The sequence below is a fragment of the Anas platyrhynchos genome, chromosome 31, assembly GCF_047663525.1.
Source record: "Anas platyrhynchos isolate ZD024472 breed Pekin duck chromosome 31, IASCAAS_PekinDuck_T2T, whole genome shotgun sequence".
NCBI lineage: Eukaryota > Metazoa > Chordata > Aves > Anseriformes > Anatidae > Anas > Anas platyrhynchos.
The window spans coordinates 4,588,090-4,612,403 of NC_092617.1; the positions used below are offsets into that span (position 1 = coordinate 4,588,090).

At 47.7% G+C, this 24,314-nt stretch overlaps 1 protein-coding gene across 1 annotated transcript; it reads right to left on the reverse strand.

Annotated features, from left to right (window-relative positions):
* Nucleotides 1-13,277: 13,277 nt before the first annotated feature.
* LOC139999999 (olfactory receptor 14C36-like) lies at nucleotides 13,278-14,237 on the reverse strand. The gene has a single exon (XM_072029685.1). The coding sequence runs from the start codon at nucleotides 14,235-14,237 to the stop codon at nucleotides 13,278-13,280; it is 960 nt and encodes a 319-aa protein (XP_071885786.1).
* Between the last annotated feature and the right edge of the window lie 10,077 nt (nucleotides 14,238-24,314).

Below are 24,314 nucleotides of genomic sequence, written 5' to 3' on the forward strand. Positions count from 1 at the left end.
GCTGCGTGGTGTTTAGCTGCCGGCCGGGTTAAACCACTACAGCCTTTTTGGCGCCCAACGTGGGGCCCGAAAGGTTGAGATAACGGCAGATCTGATCAGAGTGTGTTAAACTAAAATTGGTGTAAGGATTAGACCTGCTTAATAGTCACTTGTCATGATGCTGATTGCTTTAATCTCAACTCTGCTGCGCCTGTTTTCCAAATTGAGTATTATAGTACATTATTTTCCGTATTTTCTCTCTGTAGTGTTGTTTATCCTCTCTGGGCCCTGGTTTCAGATCATTATGGTACTGAGTATTATAGCAATGGCTTATGAGACGATAAGATATCTGGTCATGACTCTAACTTGGTATTCATACTCAGTAACATCGTGGACTCTGTACTTTGGAAACAGTATCTTGGGAACTATTAGCAATTATACCTATTGTTTTTCTCCATTAGAGAGTCAATCTGTGGAGGGAAAAGGGGAAGATAATTTTTCTTACTTGATTACTCTCCCTTTCTCCTTCACCACCCCTGTATCCTCCTGGATCACTCTGCCTTCTCCCTCAAAATATCTGCCTTCCTCCTTCACCACCCTCTTATCCCCTGAGCTTGTCAAAATAGCTCTCCAAGATATTGAATATTATTGGGATACTCGGAATACCATAGTCTTGTTGTTCTGCCTCATGAATGCACTTCAGATTCTGCTTAAAGTTAAACAACTACTTGGGGAGCTCATCTGGAGATCTGCCCGGAGGCAGGATAGTTGTGGGTGGCAGGGAGTATGGGTGGATATGGGCAGGCATCTAGAGCAGTTGGCACCCCCAGTGTGTTGGAAATTCACCCCTGAGCAATGGCAAAATCCTCAAGCCGGTGAGCCACCGCCGCCTCCTCAGTTAGAATGAGGGGGAGACTGGGACACACTGCATCTGTGGTTCAAGAATCAAATTGCCAGTGCAGGGCCCAGAGGCAGACAGGATTCAAACAGAATTGTTCTTTATGGACACAAATTTATGGACACGAATTGGAATTGTTAAAACATTCCTCACAATCCCTTATCTTCTTTTTAATATCCCCAATTCGTGTCTCTTCTGTTATTAATAATTGGATTTCATCAGTTTGTTCTTGGAGGGTCCAATTCTTAAGCATCATAATTGACATATTCCCTTCCTTTTTTAACGAAGTTATTACCAATGTACTATTTATCACCCGGTGTATTAATAATGTAAGACAAGGTATCATACAAGGTATAGACAATAACATCTTTACACCACATAACAATAAAAATAACACTCTTTTAACCCATGGTCCACCAGGCAGCCATGAAAATAAAAATAAATGAAAATAAATGAAAATAAATCCCATTCCATATCCTTCCAGGTTTGTGTTTGCTCGCTCACCTCCCCCCTCTCCTTCTCTGGGATGGGAGAGAGAAATGGGAAAGTGAAGCCTGTGAGTTGACATAAAAACAAGAAGATAATAACAATAATAATAATAACAATAATGATTATAATAGTACTACTAGTAATAATGTGTACGAAACAAATGATGCACAATGCAATTGCTCACCACCTGCTGTCCGATGCCCAACCTAACCCCGAGCAGTCCGGCCCTCCTCCCAGCCTGCCTGCTGGCAGGACAGTGAGAAGCTGAATTTGGCTTGGTCCTTGGCTTGATGTAAGCACTGCTCTGTAACAATTAAAAACAATTAAAACATCAGCATATTATTAACATTCTTCTCATCCTAAACCAGAACATAACATTCTATCAGCTACTAGGAAGAAACACCCTTTTTATCAATCTTTAAACAGCAATTACTAAAGCTAAATTTTCCACAGACTTCTCCTTCTTGTGCTAGTAAATAATCCAAAGCTAGGCAATTTTGATACAAAGCAGTTCTCATCATTTATAACTATTTCTATTACAGCTAATAACCTAATTATTCTATTAAGTATATATACTGGGGTCCTATAGTCCCACGATCTGTCTTCTGCCCACGTAGCTGGATCATAATAGGCAAACACCTTCAGGGTTGATTCAGGCTTGTGTTACCATTCGGCCTGTCAGGGTGATCCAGCTCCTGGAAAACGAATCACAATTTTATATAGGTTAAAAAAAAAGGGTCTTATGTTATTTTCTCAGGACAACCTGACCTTAGTGTGGGAGAAGTCCAGTCGAGGCCCTCTCACTCGGCAGTCAATACCCATAGGGGTTGCCTCCCTCGGTAGACCATAAACACCGCAGTGGAGGGTCCTGCCCCGGTCTTGCCTTCTCCCTTTCCTCCCTTCAGGCTTGTCCCCTTTATTTGGCATCCTTAATTCATGCAGAGCCTCGTTGCCAGAATATTAGTTCTTCCTTAGCTTGAGTTTCAGTTTCCCAGGAGTGGACTCAGCCCTCCAAGTTTCAGTAGTTACTGGTCCTTTTATTCTGGATGCATGGGTCCCTTCCTGCGGTCCTCACAGCTGTTTCAGTAGTCAGTAAAACAAGGTACAGTCCCTCACACCGAGGGTTCAGTGATTCTTCCCTCCCGTGGCTGCTTGTTGAAACACTTTCTTTTTTATCTTCTGACAAGTTAAATAACAGTTATCTAATTTGCTTTGCCGTATGGCCCTTTTCAGGTTCCTGTAGCAGGATTCATCTGATAGCCTTTCAGGTTGATACAGATTTGACTACAGATACCAGGGATTTGGCATTCATCACTATCTCCACAGTTTCCCAGCTGGACAGTCACATTCATTTATGTTGCATTCCTTCAGGGGCTTATCACTCCAGTCCTTGCAGTCTCTCTGCTGGTTACACACTTTATTGATATCTTATGCATTCTCCACTTCTGCATTTGAATTTGTCAGGTCCAGAGCATTGAATAACATTGTTACAGTTTGCTTCATCAGTGCCATCCAGACAGTCTCTCACTCAAACCTATTACCCATGCTGTTAGTGTCAGTGGCATCCTCCTTTTCTTTTTGCCACTGACCATTCACCACAAATGGATGAGACACATGATTACTAGTGAGGAAAGAGAGTGTAACGTCTGCTATACGGCTGCAGGCAGTGCCAGCTGCAACCTTAGGTTTGTGAAAGAGCCTGCCGGTGGTCATTTGGCAGTGTAATCTGCATCTCTGCACTCCTGCCCTGCAATAGAGCTAAGTCGTCATTAGTAATAGTTATAACACCGATCTGGGGACGAATAGTCTTTTTTTGCATTGCAAGATAAACCTTTTATAAAAAGAATGCCAGAGTGAAGCACCACAGCCGCTGCTGCCGCTGCCTCCATGGTTATGTCAGACAGGCTGCAGGGTCCTGATGTCCGCCCCTCTGCTCTGTGCCGACTCGCCTCACGGTGAGGGTCAGCTACCAGTGTCCACTGACGCCTCTGGTCTCCCGTAGCAACTCGATCTCGGATGTTCCGCAATTACTTCAATTTCCCTGCGTTTTGCAGCTTCTGTCAGGTCTATTCTGTGTCTCTCAGAGCCATCCGTGGCTCTGCAGCGTCTCTCAGGGCTCCCTCCGTCCAGCGGTTGTCCCTCCGTAGTGTCTCGGGTCTCTCAGCGCCGCTCCGGTCTCTCGGCGCCGCTCCAGTCTCTCGGCCTGTTCAGGTCTCAGCGAGTCCAGGTCTCGGCCTGTGCGGGCCTCATATGTTGCAGGAAGCATGTCATATCATGCTCCTGCCTTTTTCTTGTCACAGTCAAAACATTTAAGAGCAAATATAGGATACACGAGATACACAAGATACACCGGGTCCATATATTAGGCACCACCACTCAAAACTTGGATAAAACAGCACTTCTTTTCAGTCTGTCAAGCACTTCGTTCGTCTCTGCCCACTCCCCTTGCGGAGAGTACGGAACAACGGATCAGAACTCCACACTCGCTTTGCAGCAACGCTGCGTCTCACTCACACAGCACAATCGCACACGGAGGCCTCCAGCACATCTCATTCATACCACAGGAATATAATTTAGAATGATAACCAACCAAACAAGTATTGTCTCTGACTGTGTTCTTCGTGAAATGACTTGTAACACTTTGTTTCAAACCCTTACACTTACACAAATACTTTCAACACAAAATACATACATAAAAACACATACAATTATTAACACTCCAGTTAGTGTCCCTCCAGCAGCTGAAAACATACCGTTTGTCTGCAGTTTCAGGAGATCCTTGCTCCCGCGGTGAGCAGCTGAGAGTGGAGTCCCCTCCGAGCAAAAACACTCAGGGTGCACCTAGGGGCGTCCACACTGCAGCCGATCCTGCAGCCGAGCAGAGTGTCTCCTGCCTGGCTCACCAAAATGACTCTCAGAAAGCTGACTCCACAATCAGTAGGATTGTAAAGTAGGTATGTTTACTCAGTTCCGTGCAGCACGGGGCGGGTAGTCCCCCCAAAGTCGTGCAGGCCTAACGTTGCTTTAGTAAAAAGTTACATATACATAAACATTCCTATACACACACATAACCTGTCCCTTTGTGAACACTCCTCCTTATCTTAGACCCCTTGGTTAAAGTCTGAACCATGAGGTTGTTTTTGATCTGGTTCTCGGGGTCCGAGAGGCTCCTCTTATCTGGTGGTATAAGTGCAGCACAGGCACAAATGTAGCACATATTCATTCTTAATCAATTGCTCTCTAATTTCTAATTCCAATGTTTCAGCTTGCTCTTTTCCGGATCCACGGGTATTCTACTATTAATGTTCAAAGCCTGACAGACCCCGTCCTCCGTGGATCAAAATACAGGGGGTCTTAAGGGTTCTTTTGGTCATTCTATCATAAAATACTGGATCATTTTCAATTTACTCTTTAATTTTCTGGGGCCCCTATTGTTCCAATTTCTAATCATTACTCATAATGGACTTTTTGGTCATATATCTGGTAATTTGGTCCCTTTCTGGTCCTTGGTCTTCGATTTTATCTGACCCATCCGGGAATTTTACTAGTGGCAATTCCCACAGCCCTTGGTTGCACCCAGTGAGAGTGTCCTTCAGGGGGTTTAGGACCTATCACCCACCCACGTATCACTCCCCAACTGCAGAGACAGAAGTGAACTCACAGTCCCTTTGAGTGACACGTTCCTGCGGCTGCCCTATCAAGTGCAGAGACAGAAGTGACCTCACAGTCACTGCCACAGTCACATTCTTGCTGGGGCAGGAGATCCTGAGGTAGAGCTGGCCTCTCTCTACTCTCCTAGGGACTAGATTTGACCTTTCTGGGTTATTGATTAAACAAAGTTTAAGATGGAGCGTTTGGTGTTCTGCTTGTGGTGTCAGGTCTCTGGTTAGGGTATGGGCAAGCATTATGCTTAAGGGTTTTGTTTACATCTGTCAAGAAGTCTAAGATGAAATAGAGCAATTTAATGTTAGTGTTAGGGGCAGTGATTCGGGTGAGCAAGAGAGTAAATGTAAGGGAAAGGGGCTATGGGCTGAGTTTTTCTTCAGGTGATACTTTGATTTCTGCATTACAGTAGTGGATTCCTGTCAGGGTGTTTGTGTAATGTTTAGGTTGAGGGATTATCGTTACTGTTGAAAACAGTTTATAGGCCCTACAAGACTGTTTGAAGTCAGTGTCACAGCAGCCTCAACATTACATGAACCCTCGTACCTCTGCAAAGGTAAGCTTCTGAGCTCCTCCTCCCTTCTCTTCCCTCGCCCAAATCTCACATCTCTCCTGGCCAGGTTACTCCTGACCTCCCCATATCAGTCATCTAACTGGGATCAGCTTTCTGATGCCTTTCATTATATCAAAGTACCTGTCTCTCCTCTGCTGGCTACTCTATTCCGTACTATTAGACTGCGCTATACTCTACACTCTGTTGGCCATTCTAGTCTGTTACTATGAAAGCCTCACATGGGAACTCTTACAGCAGATAACTAGAGGCCATGATTACAGACAGGCAAAGGCACTGTGCTGAGAAAAGTCTTGGTTTGTTTTGCTGAAGCAGAAGGCCAAGGCCTGACCCCAGCCACTGGGAGGGGAGATCCTGCACCCCCAGCACCTCCATGTCTCACTCAGGGCTCTTCCTGGAGTCTGTGGGGTAGGGGACGATGACCATAATATCATGTGAAGGACAGCATTATGACACCATCCAGCGTTTTCACATGGTTCAAAGGAGTATACATTGTCCCAATGCCACGAGTATGTGAAATATGTTCATCTGATTCGTGTCGATATGGAACAATGCTAGGGCTGCATGGTATGAAGAATGTGACCTTCTGTCTTACATACCCTTGGATAACCACACGTCTCAGTGAAACAGAGTCTAGCAGTTTGTGTCAATAGAGCGTTTGAAGGGTAAACCTTGAGACTCGGGTCTAGGGGATAAGAGAACAAAGGAGTTTCCAAAAACTGCTGACTTTTGCATGGGACAAGTCTCTGATATCTGGGAGAAGAGAACAAAGGGGTTTCAAAATAACTGCTAACTATTGCATGTGGCACTGCACGGGTCTCTGAGATCCGGCTAAGAGATGACCAAATATGAAGAAGGGGGGAAGATGAAGAACAATTGAAGAACCAAGCCTGGAAGGAAGACTATGAGCCTTCAGTACAAGCAACCCCCCAGAGGGACCACAGGAGACTGATACGTATGCGTCTGTGGGATGGTTAGGATGCCGGGAAACTAATTATAATAACCCTGCCTTTTCCAAAAAGTGGTGTAGAATATGTATTAGCCTAGGAGCATAAAAAACCAGCCACCTGATGTAATAGGTGTGCATCTTGGTGGAGCGGAGACTCCTGGCGCACCCAGTGCTGTTTGCTTGCCTCTATTCCTTTAAGAAATTGTAAACTTTAATTGCAATCCTATTTGGGACTCATTTATTGCAAGTATAAGATGTCTCCTCATAAGCAATGGCCAAGGGGACTGTGGGTAGTGGTGCCGAAACCCGGGAAAACTCCTGGATTCGGGTGAACGGCAGCCGGAGTGGCGGGACCAGCCCAGCAGGGAGGACGCTCCCAGACCAACAAGGAAGATGGAAACCCTTGTGAAGGTCGTATCAAAATTATGGAAGCTATGGGGTGGCTCAGCTGAGGAAGCCAGGGCTGCCAGTGGGGAACCACAGCCTGAGGAAATCTGGGAGAGACCAGTGCCATGTGCGCCCCAATACGGCGCTGAACTAGAAGACGAAGAGTCGGGCGAAGAAGCCTCCGGAGGGAACGGGGATGAAGTGCTAGGTTTTACTAACATGTGCAAATGGGAGAAAGAGAACGGCTGTGGGGGCGACTGGGGAGGAGGTAGAAGTGGGAGAGAGGGACAGAGAGCCAATAGGAACGTCCATCCGAAAATACGCTCTTGTGGGGCAAACACCTCACCGAGAAGGCGGCGGGGCGAGCCATGATGGAGAGAGCGGCCCCCCCACAGGGGTGGTGGGCGGGGCCGGAACTCAATGGGAGGGTACCGGAACTCGGAGGTGACCAATCAGTCGAGCTCCGACTGCGGATCAGATACCGATTCAAATTCAGAGGAGGAGGAGGAAATGGGGACAGATAGCAAAAATATCCCCATCCAAAATAAAGCTGCACCGTGAGGGGGAGAAATTCCTCTCACAGATTGGAGGAAAATTAAGATTGCGTGTGCTGTCTGGACTCTATCGGCCACGCTAGCGTTCCCGGTCTGGGTGACAGACAGGGGGCAGAGGGTTCACTCACCAATAAACCCTAAGGATGTACAAGGGATTGTTAAAGCCATTGCGGATAAAGGGCTTAATTCTGCAATGGTCTCCACCCTCATAGATGGTGTTTTCAGGGGAGACGACATGCTCCCGTTTGATATAAAACAAACTTGTGGACTGATCTTTGATGCGGGGGGGATGATCATTTTTAAACGAGAATGGGGGGACAACTGTATGAGACAACTGGCCCAAGTAACTGGGGCAGATCACACACTGTATGGCTCTAGTCTGCAGCGGCTAATGGGTACGGACCCAACAGTGATCACCCCCCAGGTGCAAGTCCAGGGCCTGAGGGCCCATGAAGTCATGGCAACTCATGCGGCCAGAGAAGCTCCAAACAGCCGACGCCCCAACTTCCAGTGGAAAATGCTACCTCAAGGAATGATCAACTCGCCTACTATCTGCCAGGTCACGGTGGATCGGGCACTGGCACCAGTTTGGCAGAGTGACCCGACCGCGACTCAGAATAAAACTAATGAAAACTGAGTTTCTGTTCACAGGAACGGATCATCGGACACCCCCGTAATCTGTATACCCCGGTGACAAGAGAAGACAATAAGTCAGCAAACGTCCTGTCTAAGTCTGAGAGTTCCACACTGGCAGAATCCAGACACCAGCGAAGCGGCCTCCGTGGGTGGGGGGCTGCGATGCCTTTGTGTGATCTTATCTTTGGACCTTGTATACTAAATAAGCTTGTGTTGTTTGTTAAAAGTTGGTTAGAGAAAGTTAACATTATGTTGGTAGAACACCAACAACTACTTGAAGAGTGTATTTACTCAGAGTTACCAGTTACCTCCTAGTTTTCTCCTGGTTATTGTGCCTTATGTTTTTTATTTCAGTTATGATGTCTACATCTTAAGATTGTTATCAGAATTGTTTTTTAGATGGTTATATTTTAGCTAATTTGGTTGTGCATAGGGAGGGGGGAAATGTGGGTAGTTAGGGTCTGGCGGCCGGAAGATGTCGCGCTGTACGGAAAGGTGGAGCCCCTCCCTTGATGGACAGTAGCGTGTGGTCTGTGATGTAAGCAAGCGGAAGTGGCGCTATGGGCCTCGGCTATATAACCCCATGTGACTCGACAATAAACACCTTTTGCCATCCACCACATTGGTGTCTGTGAGCCGATGGACCGAGCAGCCTGGGGTTGGTTGCCATGCTGTTCCTGAACCAGGTCGCCACTGCCCCCTGAAGGCAACACAATCCATGAGTTATTCTTTACTTTACTTCTTCCAATTTTCATCTAAGGAGGGGGAGTGAGAGAGCAGTTGTGGTCTTTAGCTGCCAAGCACGGTAACACCTCCACACTTCTGCCCCAGCAGGAGGAATGTGACTGTGGCAGGGACTGTGAGGTCACTTCTGTCTCTGCACTTGATAGGGCAGCAGCAGGAACGTGTCACGCAAAGGGACTGGGAGGTCACTTGTGTCTGGAGGGGGCAGATCACCCTTGACTTCTCCCTGGGATGTGCACTTTTGGGCTGACATCTGGCAGTGGCCCTGCTAGGCCAGCAGAAGGCACCTGCTTGGCATGCTGACTGGGGGATCCCCTCTGCCTCCAGAGCCAGGAGGACCCAGGCAGAAAGAAGGCCCCCAGATGGGTTGTCCTGTCCCTTCTGCTTGAGTCCATGACTGGGCAGCAGCAGGCACAAGGCTTGGCTGTGTCTCCAGAAGAAGCTGCAAGGCCAGCAGCAGGCCCCTGGCTTGGAAGCTGCTGTTGAGGTGACTTGTGTGTGGTTGGCTGAGAGGCCACAAGGAGCCTGCTGGGTTGGGATGCCTACTTCAAGAGTAGTTTCCACCCTGATAGAGCTTCCTTTGGTAGTAGGAAAGAGCAGAAGAAAAAACTTCCACAGAGTGCACCTTGGAAGTTAAGCATTGGCCACAAAGAAGAAGAAATATCCCTCAAAAAGTTGTGCTGTGGTACCAGAGGTCACCCTCTGATCAGACCCTTGCTTTGTGTTTCAAGGAACAGCTAGTGAGGTCTGACGAGACATCAGTGAAAGCAAGGGATGAAAGCAAGGTGGTGAACAGAGATAGGTGTCTGCAGACTTCAAGGAAATAGGTCAGACTGTGACACATGATAAGAAAGCCTGTAGAGGGGAAGGCAGAGGGTGCTTGTGCAAATGGCAGGCCCAACAGCCCTGAAATTTCTGTCCTCTTGGCTAGAGCTTAGGAGGAGATATGTTATATTCATTGTGATGAGGCCTCTTCGATTCTTTCAACCCTGTGCAGCACCTCGGAGGTACCACACCAGTGTTGTTCTCATGGCATCACACTTCCCACCACAGCCCACAGACCCCAGGAAAAGCCTTGAGCCAGACGTGGGGGTGCAGGATCTCCTCTCACAGTTCTAGGGGTCAGGCCTTGGCTCTTCTGCTTTACTAAAACCAACCAAGACTTTTCTCAGCACAGTGCTTTGCCTCTCTGTAACCATGGCCTCCAATTATCTGCCCTAACAAGACCCTGGGGAGGCTTTGTTAGTAACAGCCCTCAGTGGGGCCCATTAAGACTCCAAGTCACTTCAGCTTTTCCTTTTGCATTTGCTTTTTCACACAGTTGCATCATTCTCCTCTCAGTACCCAAGTTTCATTGACTCAGCACCAAAATACTCCATGGAACTCATTAAAATGCAGAAACTCCTAACGAGCCATATCTCTCCCAACATTTTATTCAAGTCTTCAAGACTTGTTCAGCTAATTGTAGAGCTTTCATGTTCTAGTTAAGGGGGAAGATCTCAAAGAGCATCTAATAAGAATCTTTCTTCATTTTAAAGGCTGAATTTTGTTGTGTTTCAGTCGAGAGCATCATTCTCCAATAGGTATTGGTCTAGGGTTTCTCCTTTGAAGCCCTGCGTAGGTGGGAAGAACAGGGGTTTTCCTGTTTCAAAACAAGCAACAGCAAATCATGCTGCAATTTAAAAAAAAAAAAAAAGTTCCTTATTTTGTTGCCTCCAGTGATGTTTACCTTCCCAAAAGGATGACTGTACATGATGAATTTTACAGTGATTAATAGGAAATTTTAAGTAATTTTGTTAATATTAATCCATATCATACTAATTCAATGATAAACGATGAGGGTCTTACTAAGGAAACCATTAGACAGATTGCTGAGAGATGGGCGACCTTGAACTCACTGAAACTCCAAGCAGCAACTGGGTCACTGAGAGTGGTCTGAATGATTAAACGGTAAGAAGAGGGCAAACCAGGAGAATGATGGGAAGTGCATAGGTCCAGACAGGCAGCTGGAAAGGGGGCATTCAGCAGGGTCTATGTAATCAAGATGAGTTTTGTGCCTGGAAGATGAGGGAGGGAGCACACCATGATAGAAAAGCGATGACAATGCAAGTACAGGTGAACACCAGTATTTCTTCTCCTGGGATGAATATGCAAAAAAAAATATGAAAAATCACATTTCTTCATGATAGAAATTACACTTCACATGAGACATTTTACAGAAAGGATTGAGTCTTTTGAGCTGATGTGTTGTTGCTTTATTATTCAAGTACTGAAAAAAATACTGGGTATTCTGGCAGAGCTTTGCTGCCTGACCATAAGCATAACCAGGGAAAACCTCCAGTGGCCCCATTGTGTTTCAGGCAATTCCCCGGACCAGCAGATGTCAGAAAAGACCTGCAGGAGGCCAGAGCCCTTTGGGAAAATCAGGTGGAGCCAGGTGGAGTTCCCAGGGCACCTCCACTGCCAGCAGTGCTCTTTGTCCCTGTAACTGCAGCCCAGTCCAGCACAGGAAACCCCTTCAAAGACAAACCTCTTCTTCAGTGGTGTCCTGGGATTCACCTAGATTTGAAATGGCCATTGGAAACATGAGACACTCTCCCTTATTCCTACTAGACACGTGAGCATGTGTTTATCTTCCTGGGTCATCTTTAGCAAACTCAGGCTGAAAAACTCAAGTATAGCATGCTTGAAATGGCTGAGCCAGAACCCATCAGCTTGCCCCAATTTGGAAATGGCGCTCCAATTAAGGTTTGAAAACAAAAAGTGTGGAATGACTATGCAGGTCAATGTGCAGAGTAAGGGAAAGTCACACATATTGTGCTGGAGTAGCAGAAAGCAAAAAGCATTGCATTGTGCCTCAGAATAATCAAGGAGACCTAATCCAGTTCATCCATGAGGAAAAGCAGAGAGAGCAGGACGTTGAGTTTGTCCTAACATGAAGAAGGATGTGCATCACTGGTGAAGGAACCGTCATTTGTGCCATCAGCAATGTGAATTACACAAGCACCAGCACATCTAATGGTAACCTGTCTGCCCCGGCTTGGTATTCCCACAGGGCGGGGGAAAGGGAGCCGACAGCCAAGGGACACATTTGGGTGTGAAAGGTGGGGCCCAGCAGAGACAAGGAGTCTAATCCGGGTCCAGGCGGGTGGCACAGCCCCATGCCCCATGCAGGGGCTGGCTGGGGGTCCCTTCTGCTGCAGCCAGTGCACACAGTGTAGCAAGAGGAGGGCTCCCTGCACATCACAGGACACAGCATGGCCCCCCAGGGGCTCTTCCTGACATCCCTGCACCTCCTGGCAGGCTGCAGTTTGGTGCCCCTCAGCCTTCCCTCCTGTGCTCCCATGGCACATGACTGCCTCCTGCCCAGCTCACTGCCCACCATGTCTGACAGGGCTGCTTCCAAAGCTGGGCCTTGCCCAGGGTCAGTCCCCCGCAGGGGCAGAAAATGGCCCTTGTCCTGGTGGCTTTCCGTGGCCTTCCTCTCAATACATGCACTTCTCGTCCTTGAACTTGTTTCCCAAATGTGGGCTAGTCCCCGCCACTGGAGATACCAGAGCCCAACTGGAAATGGGCCTGGGCTGGCTGGTGTAGGTGTCTATGCATGGCTAGTGGGGGTGGCTAGATGGGCTGTGGAGGTCCCCTCCAGTCTCAGTGAATCTGTCACTTTGCAATGCCTGGCAGGGATTACAAATGTCAGAAATACCTCAACCCACTGCAATATTCCCTACCCATGCTTCCCTCTCCCGCCCCTTCTTTCCTTTAGGATTAAAGTCAGAAGGGACCTCTGGAGGTTTCCAGTACCAAGATCTGCTCTGAGCAGGGAGAACTTTCACATCAAATCAGGCTGCTTCCTCAGTGCTTCCTCCACCTCACTTTTGAAAGCCTTACTCCTAGGGGTGTTAGCTGGAAGGCCAGTTCTGATTCAGTGGTGCAACAAGACAGCAGTGTGGAAGAGAAGGGTGACCAGCACCAAAACGACCATGTCCTGCTGCTGCCAGTGTTTGTGGGTCCAAGAAAGTGGCGACCCTGACTCAAAGGCTGCAGGGAGGGCGTGCCTGCCAGGGCATAAAGGGCAGCCCCAAAGGACACCAGGGCTTTCCACCACGTTGCAGCAGGGATCTTCATCCCACAACCACTGCTGTACCTGAGAAGAGTGTATGAGAAATGAGATCCACAGAAACTGACTACCTGCTGGTTCCTTTATTTAGTTAGTTACAAAGAGCTTAGCAGCACCTCTACATGAGGACTTTGGGTAAAAAGAAAATGTAGAAGAGGAGTAGAAATATCTTAAATTTATAAAATAAAAAGATAAAAAATAATTTAGCATATTGGAATAATATTGAAAAGAATGAATAATTTTTGCAATATATGAACAAAGATGTTTCTGCCTTGTCCACATATATTTCAGGGAATCAGATGCAGAAGACGGGTTCCTCTCTGAAATACTGAATATTGCAATAACATCCTCAGTGCCTCCTTGAGATCTTTATTCCTCATGCTGTAGATAAGGAGGTTCACTGATGGAGGCAGAACTGAGTACAGAAATGATACCACCAGGTCCAGGGATGGGGAGGAGATGGAGGGGGGCTTCAGGTAGGCAAACATGACAGCGCTGACAAAGAGGGAGACCACAGTGAGGTGAGGGAGGCACGTGGAAAAGGCTTTGTGCCGGCCCTGAGAAGAGGGCATCCTCAGCACTGCCCTGAAGATCTGCATGTAGGACAGCACAATGAAAACAAAACAACCAAATGTTAAAGAAACACTAAACACAAGTGCCCCAACTTCCCTGAGGTAGGCATCTGAGCAGGAGAGCTTGAGGATGTGGGGGATCTCACAGAAGAACTGGTCCACAGTATTGCCGTGGCAGAGGGGCAGGGAAAATGTAGTGGCTGTGTGCAGGACAGCATTGAGAAAGCCACTGCTCCAGGCAGCTGCTGCCATCTGGGCACAAGCTCTGCTGCCCAGGAGGCTCCCGTAGTGCAGGGGCTTGCAGATGGCAACGTAGCGGTCATAGGCCATGATGGTGAGAAGGAAATACTCCGATGACATCAAGAAGACAAAGAGAAAGACCTGTGCAGCACAGCCTTGATAGGAGATGGCCCTGGTGTCCCAGAGGGCATTGGCCATGGCTTTCGACAGAGTGGTGGAGATGCAGCCAAGGTCGAGGAGGGTGAGGTTGAGGAGGAAGAAGTACATGGGGGTGTGGAGGCGGTGGTGGCAGGCTACGGCGCTGAGGATGAGGCCGTTACCCAGGAGGGCAGCCAGGTAGATGCCAAGGAAGAGCGTGAAGTGCAGGAGCTGCAGCTCGCGTGTGTCTGCAAATGCCAGCAGGAGGAACTCGCTCACGAAGCTGACGTTGGGCATTTGCTGACTCTGGACACAGTTGTCTTCTGAAGATGAGATGGCAGAGAAATGTTATAACAGACTTCTCTCAGGAAAAGCCATTGTAAGTCTTAAAACATGCCTTAGCCTGACCCTCTCTTTTTGAAGAGGACCTTCAACCATGTTTCTTTCTTGCTTGAGCAAGGTAGAGTTTTCTTTTGTTATCTGGTAGTTATCCCTGTTATGGTTAGCATGATGAACATGGTCAGCGATTTCTCTGAGAAGAAAGTTGAGACAGCTGGGAGCACTGAAGCTGCAGTAGAAGTGCATATGGACAGAATATTCACCTTGACACTTACCTTGTCAAGGGCTGTGCACATTTCTCCTGCAGGCAGCTCTCAGCATCCTCCCACTCCCTTATGCCTCCAAGCCCCCTCTCCTTCTCCCCTCTCCCCATGCCAGCTGCAGTCAGAGCCCCCTGCCTTGCTGTGCTGTGCAGAGGAGCTGCTCCTGGGCACAGCTGGCTCTCTCTGCTTCATGGGACTTTCTGAAATGTGTTTTCTCTGTCTCACAAGCATGGCACAGCTCAGCAGCACAGCACCAGCCCAAGGCACTGCAATCACCCCTCTGGGGGCTTGGCTGATGAGCCCACGAACCTCAGGCACTCAGAGACAATTGAAGACATCTCTCCAGAAGTCCAAGTCAGAGGCAAGTTTCCTGCAGTGTCCCCCTGAGGGCCAGCACTGACACAGCTTCCCTTGGAGCTCGTTAGAGCAGAACCCTGGAGGCAGTGATGACAAGGAAACAAAGGCAATGTGAAGGTGACCCTGATGTGTGGACAAACTGGTTGTGTGTCAGCAAGCACAAGAGCCAGGCCTTGACCTTCATCCCCTGGGAAGGGAGACCCTTAGCAGTCACACCTTGCTCAGGGCTCTTTGTGGGGCAGTAGGAGATGGGGATGTGCATGGCCAAGTGCAGGAGAATGGTACGACCCCTGCCTGCTTCATGGGTGGGGGCGAGGAGGCAATGAGGCCCTGGTGCTTTCACAGTCAGCTGTTTCCTCATAAGCCTCTGTGGCAGAGACAACAGCCATAGCCATGGATACAAAGACCTGGGTCCTGCTGGCAGTCTCAGTCTTGTCACAGCCTTTAATGCTTTCCACAACAGCCTTACCTAAGGACTCTCATACCTGTATCTCTTTCCCTGCTGGCTGCAGACCCTTCTGTTGGTGGTCTCTTACACAGATGAGCTGAGTCTGATAACTCATATCATCTTGGTGGCCATGCTCCGCATAAGGCAACTCTGTAGGAAGCTGGCCTGGTTCCTGGTGAGCAGGCACCACTGCTTGTATGACATCCCCCGTGGTGCCCAGGCCCTCCTCCTCCTGGGCACTGCTCACTCAGCAGCGTCCCACGCTGCCCTGATGTGTGGGGTTACTCTTCATCAGTGCAGGACAGGGCTCTTCTTCTTGTAAAGGGCACGATGTTCCTTTAGACAAATCTTGAGGTTTCTCAAGGTTCCCGTGGACTGACTCTCCATTCTGTCAGGCGTTAAGGTCTGCAGGCAGACAGTTCTAATTCCATGTGATTGTGCTATCTCTGACAAGACAGCAGCATCAGGACTTGAGGAAAGTCTTTTGAGCTTTCCTCCCATGCATGCTTTCAGTTTGTCTGGAGCTGTGTCCTGAATGTTATGGGGCTGTGCAGGTGAAAAGTAGAAGGGCCAAAGCCCAGCTGGAGCTCCATCGGTATATTACTGTCAAAGAAAATAAAAACTGCTTATATAAATACTTCACATAAAGGAAGATTAGGGAGAATCATCATCATTTGTTGGATGTGAGGGGAAACTTGGTAACAAGAAAGGAGGTAAAGCAAAGGCTCTTAACACCTTCTTTGCCTCTAACTCTAGCAGACGGACCAGTTGTTCCCCAGGACATTTCTTCCTCCTCACGGCTGGTGGCAACATTCCAGGGTGCACTTTGTGGCAGTTTTTCTCTCCTGCTCTTTCATATTACCAAAGTAAACTCCGTCAGGGTGGAAACCACTTCTGAAGTAGGCATCCCAACCCAGCAGGCTCCTTGCGGCCTCTCAGCCAACCAGACACAAGTCACCTCAGCAGCAGCTTCCAAGCCAGGGGCCTGCTGCTGGCCTTGCAGCTTCTTGGCTAGACACAGCCAAGCCTTGTGCCTGCTGCTGCTGTGCAGTCATGGACTCAAGCAGAAGGGACAGGACAACCCATGTTGGGGCCTTCTTTCTGCCTGGGTCCTCCTGGGTGTGGAGGCAGAGGGGATCCCCCAGTCAGCATGCCAAGCAGGTGCCTTCTGCTGGCCTAGCAGGGCCACTGCCAGATGTCAGCCCAAAAGTGCAGATCCCAGGGGGAAGTCAAGGCTGACCTGCCACCTCCAGACACAAGTGACCTCCCAGTCCCTTTGCGTGACACGTTCCTGCTGCTGCCCTATCAAGTGCAGAGACAGAAGTGACCTCACAGTCCCTGCCACAGTCACATTCCTCCTGCTGGGCCATGAGATCCTGAGGCAGAGCTGACCTCTCTAGTCATTAGAGCATCTACACCGAATAATCACAGCATTATCATAGTGTCATTGCAGAGTCGTAACAGCATAATCATAGCATCATCACAGCATCTTTGCAGTGTAATCGCAGCGTCATCACAGCATCATCACAGAATAATCACAGCATCAGCACAGAATCATCACAGCGTCATCGCAGTAATTGCAGCATTATTGCAGTGTAATACCAGCATCATCAGAACGTCATCATAGTGTCATCACAGCGCCATAACAGCATCATCATAGCATCATCAGAGCGTCATAACAGCGTAAGCACAGAATCAGCACAGCGTCATTACAGCATCATCACAGTGTCATCACAGCGTCACAAGAGCATCATCAGACCATCATCACAGCATCAGCACAGCATCATCACAGCATCGTCCCAGCGTTATCACAGCATTATCATAGCGTCACCACAGCATCCTCACAGCGTCATCACAGTATAATCATAGCGGCATCGCAGCGGCATCACAGAACCATAACAGCGTCATGACAGCATCATCACAGTGTAATCATAGCATCATAACAGCATCATCATAGTGTCATCATAGCATCATCATAGCGTCATCACAGTATCATTACAGCGTCCTAACAGCACAATCAGAGAGTCATCACAGCATTATCACAGCATCATAACAGCGTAATCACAGCGTCGTCGCAGCTTCATCACAGCATCATCACTGCATCATATCAGCATCATCATAGCATCATCATGGCGTCATCACAGCGTGATCGCAGCATCATCACAGCGTCATCACAACGGAAGCACAGAATCATCACAGTGTCAGCACAGCATCATCATAGAGTCATCACAGCATCATCACAGCCTTATCACAGCATCATCACAGTGTAAAAACACCATCATCACAGCATCATCAGTGTCATCACAGAATCATAACAGAATCATCATAGCGTCATCAGAACATCATCGTAGTGTAATCACAGCATCATAAAAGCATCATCACAGCATCATTACAGTATAATCAGTGTCATCAGAGCATCATAACACCATCACAAGAGCATCATTACAGCATCATCGTAGCGTCATCAAAGCATCATAACATCGTCATCGAAGCATCTTCATAGTGTCATCACAGCATCATGACAGCATCATGACAGCGTCATCACAGCATCATAACAGCATCATCACAGCATCACAAGAGTATCATGACAACATCATCACAGCGTTATCACAGTGTCAGAATAGAATCTTCACAGCATTTTCACAGCGTCATCACAGCGTCATCACAGTGTCATTACAGCATCATCTCACTTAATAACAGCATCATCTTAATAACATCATCATCTCACTTAATAACAGGACTCATCACAGTGTCATCACAGAATCATCACAGCTTCATCGCTGCTGCATAAGAGCATCATCAATGCATCATCACGGAGTCATCACAGCGTCATCAAAGAGTCAGTACAGCATCATCACAGCACCATCAGAACATCATCATAGCGTAATCACAGCACCATAACAGCATCATCACAGCATGATCGCAACGGCATCACAGCGTCATCGTACCATCAGATAGCGTCTTCATAGCGTCATCACAGCATAATCATTGCGTCATCATATCACCATAGTAGCGTCATAACAGTGTCATCACAGCGTCATCACAGCATCATCACAGGGTCATCAGAGCCTAATCACAGAATAATCACAGGATCAGCACAGAATCATCACAGCGTCATCGCAGTAATTGCAGCATTATTGCAGCGTAATACCAGCATCATCAGAACGTCATCATAGTGTCATCACAGCGCCATAACAGCAACATCATAGCATCATCAGAGCGTCATAACAGCGTAAGCACAGAATCAGCACAGCGTCATTACAGCGTCACCACAGCATCATCACAGCATCATCACAACATCATCACAGCGTCACAAGAGCATCATCAGACCATCATCACAGCATCATCACAGCATCATCATAGTGTCATCAGAGCATCATCACAGCATCCTCACAGCGTCATCACAGCGTCATCACAGTATAATCACAGCATCATCACAGCGGCATCGCAGCGTCATCACAGAACCATAACAGCGTCATGACAGAATCATCACAGTGTAATCATAGCATCATAACAGCATCATCATAGTGTCATCATAGCATCATGATAGCGTCATCACAGTATCATTACAGCGTCCTAACAACACAATCAGAAAGTCATCACAGCATTATCACGGCATTATAACAGCGTAATCACATCGTCATCGCAGTGTCATCACAGCATCATCACTGCATCATATCAGCATCATCATAGCGTCATCACAGCGTCAACTCAGTGTCATCGCAGCATCATAACAGTGTCATCACAGCGTCATCACAGAGTCAACTCAGTATCATCACAGCATCATAACAGTGTCATCAGTGTCATCACAGCGTCATTAGAGCATCTACACAGAATAATCACAGCATTATCACAGCGTCATTGCAGAGTCGTAAGAGTATCATCAAAGCATCATCACAGCGTCATCACAGCGTCATCACAGAATCTTCATAGCATCATCACAGCGTAATCGCAGCGTCATCACAGCGTCACAAGAGCATCATCACAGTATCATCACAGCGTTATCACAGCGTCCTCATAGCGTCAAAAGAGCATTATCATAGCATCATCAGAGCGTCATCACAGCGGCATCACAGCGTCATCACAGCGTCATCACAGAATCATCACCGCGTCATCACAGCGTTATCACAACGTCATCACAGCGTAATAACACCATCATCGCAGCGTCATCACAGTGTCATCATAGTGTTATCACAGCATCAACACAGCATCATCACAGAATCATCACAGCGTCATCACAGTATAATCAGTGTCATCAGAGCGTCGTAACAGAGTCACAAGAGCATCATTACAGCATCATCGCAGCGTAATCAAAGCTTCATAACAGTGTGATCACAGCATCTTCATATGGTCATCACTACATCATGACAGCATCATCACAGCATAATCACACCATCATCACAGCGTCATCGCAGCATCATAACAGCATCACAAGAGTATCATGACAACATCATCACAGCGTTATCGCAGTGTCAGAATGGAATCTTCACAGCATTTTCACAGCGTCATCACAGCGTCATCACAGCGTCATTACAGCATCATCTCACTTAATAACAGCATCATCTTAATAACATCATCATCTCACTTAATAACAGGACTCATCACAGTGTCATCACAGAATCATCACAGCTTCATCGCTGCTGCATAAGAGCATCATCAATGCATCATCACGGAGTCATCACAGCGTCATCAAAGAGTCAGCACAGCATCATCACAGCACCATCAGAACATCATCATAGCGTAATCACAGCACCATAACAGCATCATCACAGCATGATCGCAACGGCATCACAGCGTCATCGTACCATCAGATAGCGTCTTCATAGCGTCATCACAGCGTCATCACAGTATAATCATTGCGTCATCATATCATCATAGTAGCGTCATAACAGCATCATCACAGCGTCATCAGAGCCTAATCACAGAATAATCACAGGATCAGCATAGAATCATCACAGCATCATCGCAGTAATTTCAGCATTATTGCAGCGTAATACCAGCATCATCAGAACGTCATCATAGTGTCATCACAGCGCCATAACAGCATCATCATAGCATCATCAGAGCGTCATAACAGCGTAAGCACAGAATCAGCACAGCGTCATTACAGCGTCATCACAGCGTCATCACAGCATCATCACTGCATCATATCAGCATCATCATACCATCATATCAGCATCATCATAGCATCATCATGGCGTCATCACAGCGTGATCGTAGCATCATCACAGCGTCATCACAGTGTAATCACAGCATCATCAAAGTGTCATCACAGCGTAATCACAGCATCATCACAGCGTCACAAGAGCATCATCACAGCATCATCACAGCGTCTTAGCAGCGTCATCACAATGGCATCACAGAGTAATCAAAGTATCATCACAGTGTAATCGCAGCGTCATCGCAGCTTCATCACAGCGTCATCACAGTATAATCAGTGTCATCACAGTGTCACAAGAGCATCATCACAGCATCATCACAGCGTCATCATGGCATCATCATAGCATCATCACAGTGTCATCACAGTATAATCAGTGTCATCACAGTGTCATCACAGCGTCACAAGAGCATCATCGCAGCGCCATCATGGCATCATCATAACATCATCACAGTGTCTTTGCAGTGTCAACGCAGCGTCATAACAGCATCATCATACCGTCATCACAGCATCATTACAGCATCCTAACAGCACAATCAGAGCGTTATCACAGCATTATCACAGCATCATAACAGCATCATCTCACTGTCATCACAGCATCATTATAGCATCGACACAGCATCATAACAGCTTGATCGCAGCATCATCACAGCGTCATCACAGCGTCATTGCAACGTCATTACAGGATCATCACAGCGTCATCACAGCGTCAGAACAGCATCATCACAGCGTCATCACAGCTTCATCATAGCGTCATCACAGCCTAATCACAGAATAATCACAGCATCATCACAGCATCTACACAGCGTCATAGCAGTCATTGCAGCGTCACTGCAGCATCATAACAGCATCAACACAGCATCATCACGGCATTATCACAGAGTTATCACAATGTCATCACAGAGTTATAAGAGCATCATCAAAGTATTATCAAAGCGTCATCACAGCATCATCAGAGCATCATCACAAGATAATCACAGCATCATCAGTGCGTCATCACAGCGTCATCGCAGCATCATAACAGCATCATCACACTGTCATCCCTGCGTCTTCCCAGCATTATCACAGCATCACAAGAGCTTCATCGCAGCATCATCACAGCGTCATCACAGCATAATCATAGTTTCATCAGAGCGTCATCACAGCATCACAAGAGCATCATCACAGCATCATCACAGCGTCATCACGGCATCATTTAATCATCACAGCATCATTTAATATCTTCATCAATCATCTGGACGAGGGCATTGAGTGCACCTTCAGTAAGTTTGCAGATGACACCAAGCTATGCGCATGTGTCAATCTGCTCGAGGGTAGGAAAGCTCTGCAGGAGGATCTGGATAGGCTGCACCAATGGGCTGAGGTCAACTGTATGAAGTTTAACAAGGCCAAGTGCCGGATCCTGCACCTGGGGCACAATAACCCCAAGCAGAGCTACAGGCTGGGAGATGAGTGGTTGGAGAGCTGCCAGGCAGAGAAGGACCTGGGAGTGATGGTGGACAGTCGGCTGAATATGAGCCAGCAGTGTGCTCAGGTGGCCAAGAAGGCCAACGGCATCCTGGCTTGGATCAGAAACACTGTGACCAGCAGGGCTAGGGAGGTGATCGTCCCCCTGGACTCGGCTCTGGTGAGGCCGCACCTCGAGTACTGTGTTCAGTTTTGGGCCCCTCGCTACAAGAAGGACATCGAGGTGCTTGAGCGGGTCCAGAGAAGGGCGACAAAGCTGGTGAGGGGCCTGGACAACAAGTCCTACGAAGAGCGGCTGAGGGAGCTGGGCTTGTTCAGCCTGGAGAAGAGGAGGCTCAGGGGCAACCTTATTGCTCTTTTTCAGATACATTAAATGAGGCTTTAGCGAGGTGGGGGTTGGCCTGTTCTCCCAAGTGCCTGGTGACAGGACGAAGGGGAATGGGCTTAAGTTGCGCCAAGGGAGCTTTAGGTTGGATGTTAGGAAGAATTTCTTTACTGAAAGGGTTGTTAGACACTGGAACAGGCTGCCCAGGGAGGTGGTGGAGTCACCATCCCTGGAAGTCTTCAAAAGACGTTTAGATGTAGAGCTTAGGGATATGGTTTAGTGGGGACTGTTAGCGTTAGGTCAGAGGTTGGACTCGATGATCTTGAGGTCTCTTCCAACCTAGAACTTCTGTGATTCTGTGATTCTGTGATTCTGTGAAATAATATAAGCATCGGAAACCAAGTGGTCTCTATCCCATGGTAAGCTACGAGGTATTGGAAATGATTTCAGCCATCATCTCAGTGAGCACATTGTCAGCTGGCTGCTCCAGTGGTGGGAGAACAGGGCCAATAGCCTGGAATTAGAAGGCAGGGAAGCCAAGCAGCTGGGATCCTCCTGTAGGTGATTGACAAAGCCGTTGCAAATGGGCACAAGGAAACTTAATCCTGTCAGGCATCAAGGAAAGGTCTCCCTTGAAGGAAGATCTTGTATGTCAACCAGGAAAGTGGACCACCATGCAGAGGGGTATCCGGTACCTGAGGGAATTAGAAGGAGATTTGCTGAAGGAGATTTATAAAAACCTAGATAACAAACAGCTATCCAAAGATCCAGATGAAGTCAAGTGCACATGACCCATGGGGCAGGAGTTTCTACAGAGCACACCATCATCATATGCCAACCCATGGGCAGTAGTGACCTGGAAAGACCAAGAGGAACCCATGGTGGATGAATTGGCTAGCCAACTATGGCATTACAAAGCAAGTCTCTCTTCTTCCCTATGGGTCTGTGTCTTGTCCAGAAAGAAACTTTCCCAAGAGGTCCAACAACTCCAAGAGAATACGGCTTCCTCCCCACCTGCACGAACCAATAGCTCAGCTATCAGATGTAAGCATCCCTCTGCTTAAGAAAGGTGACATAGTGGGTACATACCAGGTTCCATCCTGTGCTTTTGACTGTGTGACCATGGAGAGGCCATGAGAAAATGGGATGCAAAAATCGACCTCCACCTTAGAGGCACGGATACATGAAGTGCAAGGAAAAATAGATTGTCAGAACGGGGTTCTTCTGAGACACTTGTTACTCCAATTTCTAATGGGCAATCCTCCAAACAGAGTAAAGAATACTATGAGCAGGACTAGAGGGGCCCAGCCTCCACCCTGGGGGAGGGAGAGGACAATCAGGTATATTGGACTTTGAGGATTATTGGCCTGGCACATCAAACCCAAGACTTAAGTATACAGGAGGCTGAAGTGAATCTAACGGGGAAGGAGTGGCAAATGCAACCCATTGGGACTGGCCTGGAGGCTCTGTGTAACATTGGCATAGACTGCTTCAGGAGATCCACAAGGGTATTGGTGGGCTTTTGGCATAGCTGCCTTGGAGGTGGAGGACACCAAGCAGTTGTCTACCTTGCCCACTCTTTCACAGGACCCTTCTGCTGTGGAGGTGCTGATGGCCAATGAGCAGCAGGTGCCAATCGCTACCACAGCAGTGCGCCCGAGGCAATATTGCACTAACAGAGACTCCCTGAGTCCCATCCATGAGCTGGTTCATCGACTGGAGAGCCACGGAGTGATCAGCAACACTTGCTCACCCCATAATAGTCCCATATGGACAGTACAAAATTCGAATGGTGAGTGGAAGATAACGGTGCACTTCTGTGGCTTGAATGAAGTCCCACCACCACTGAGTGCTGCTGTGCCAGGCATGCTAGAACTTCATTCAGTACGAACTGGTGTCAAAGGCAGCCAAGTGCTATGCCACAATTAATATTGCTATATATTGCTAATGCATTTTTCTCCATTCTTTTGACAGCAATATAAAGGCCACACTTTGCTTTCACATGGAGGGGTGTCCT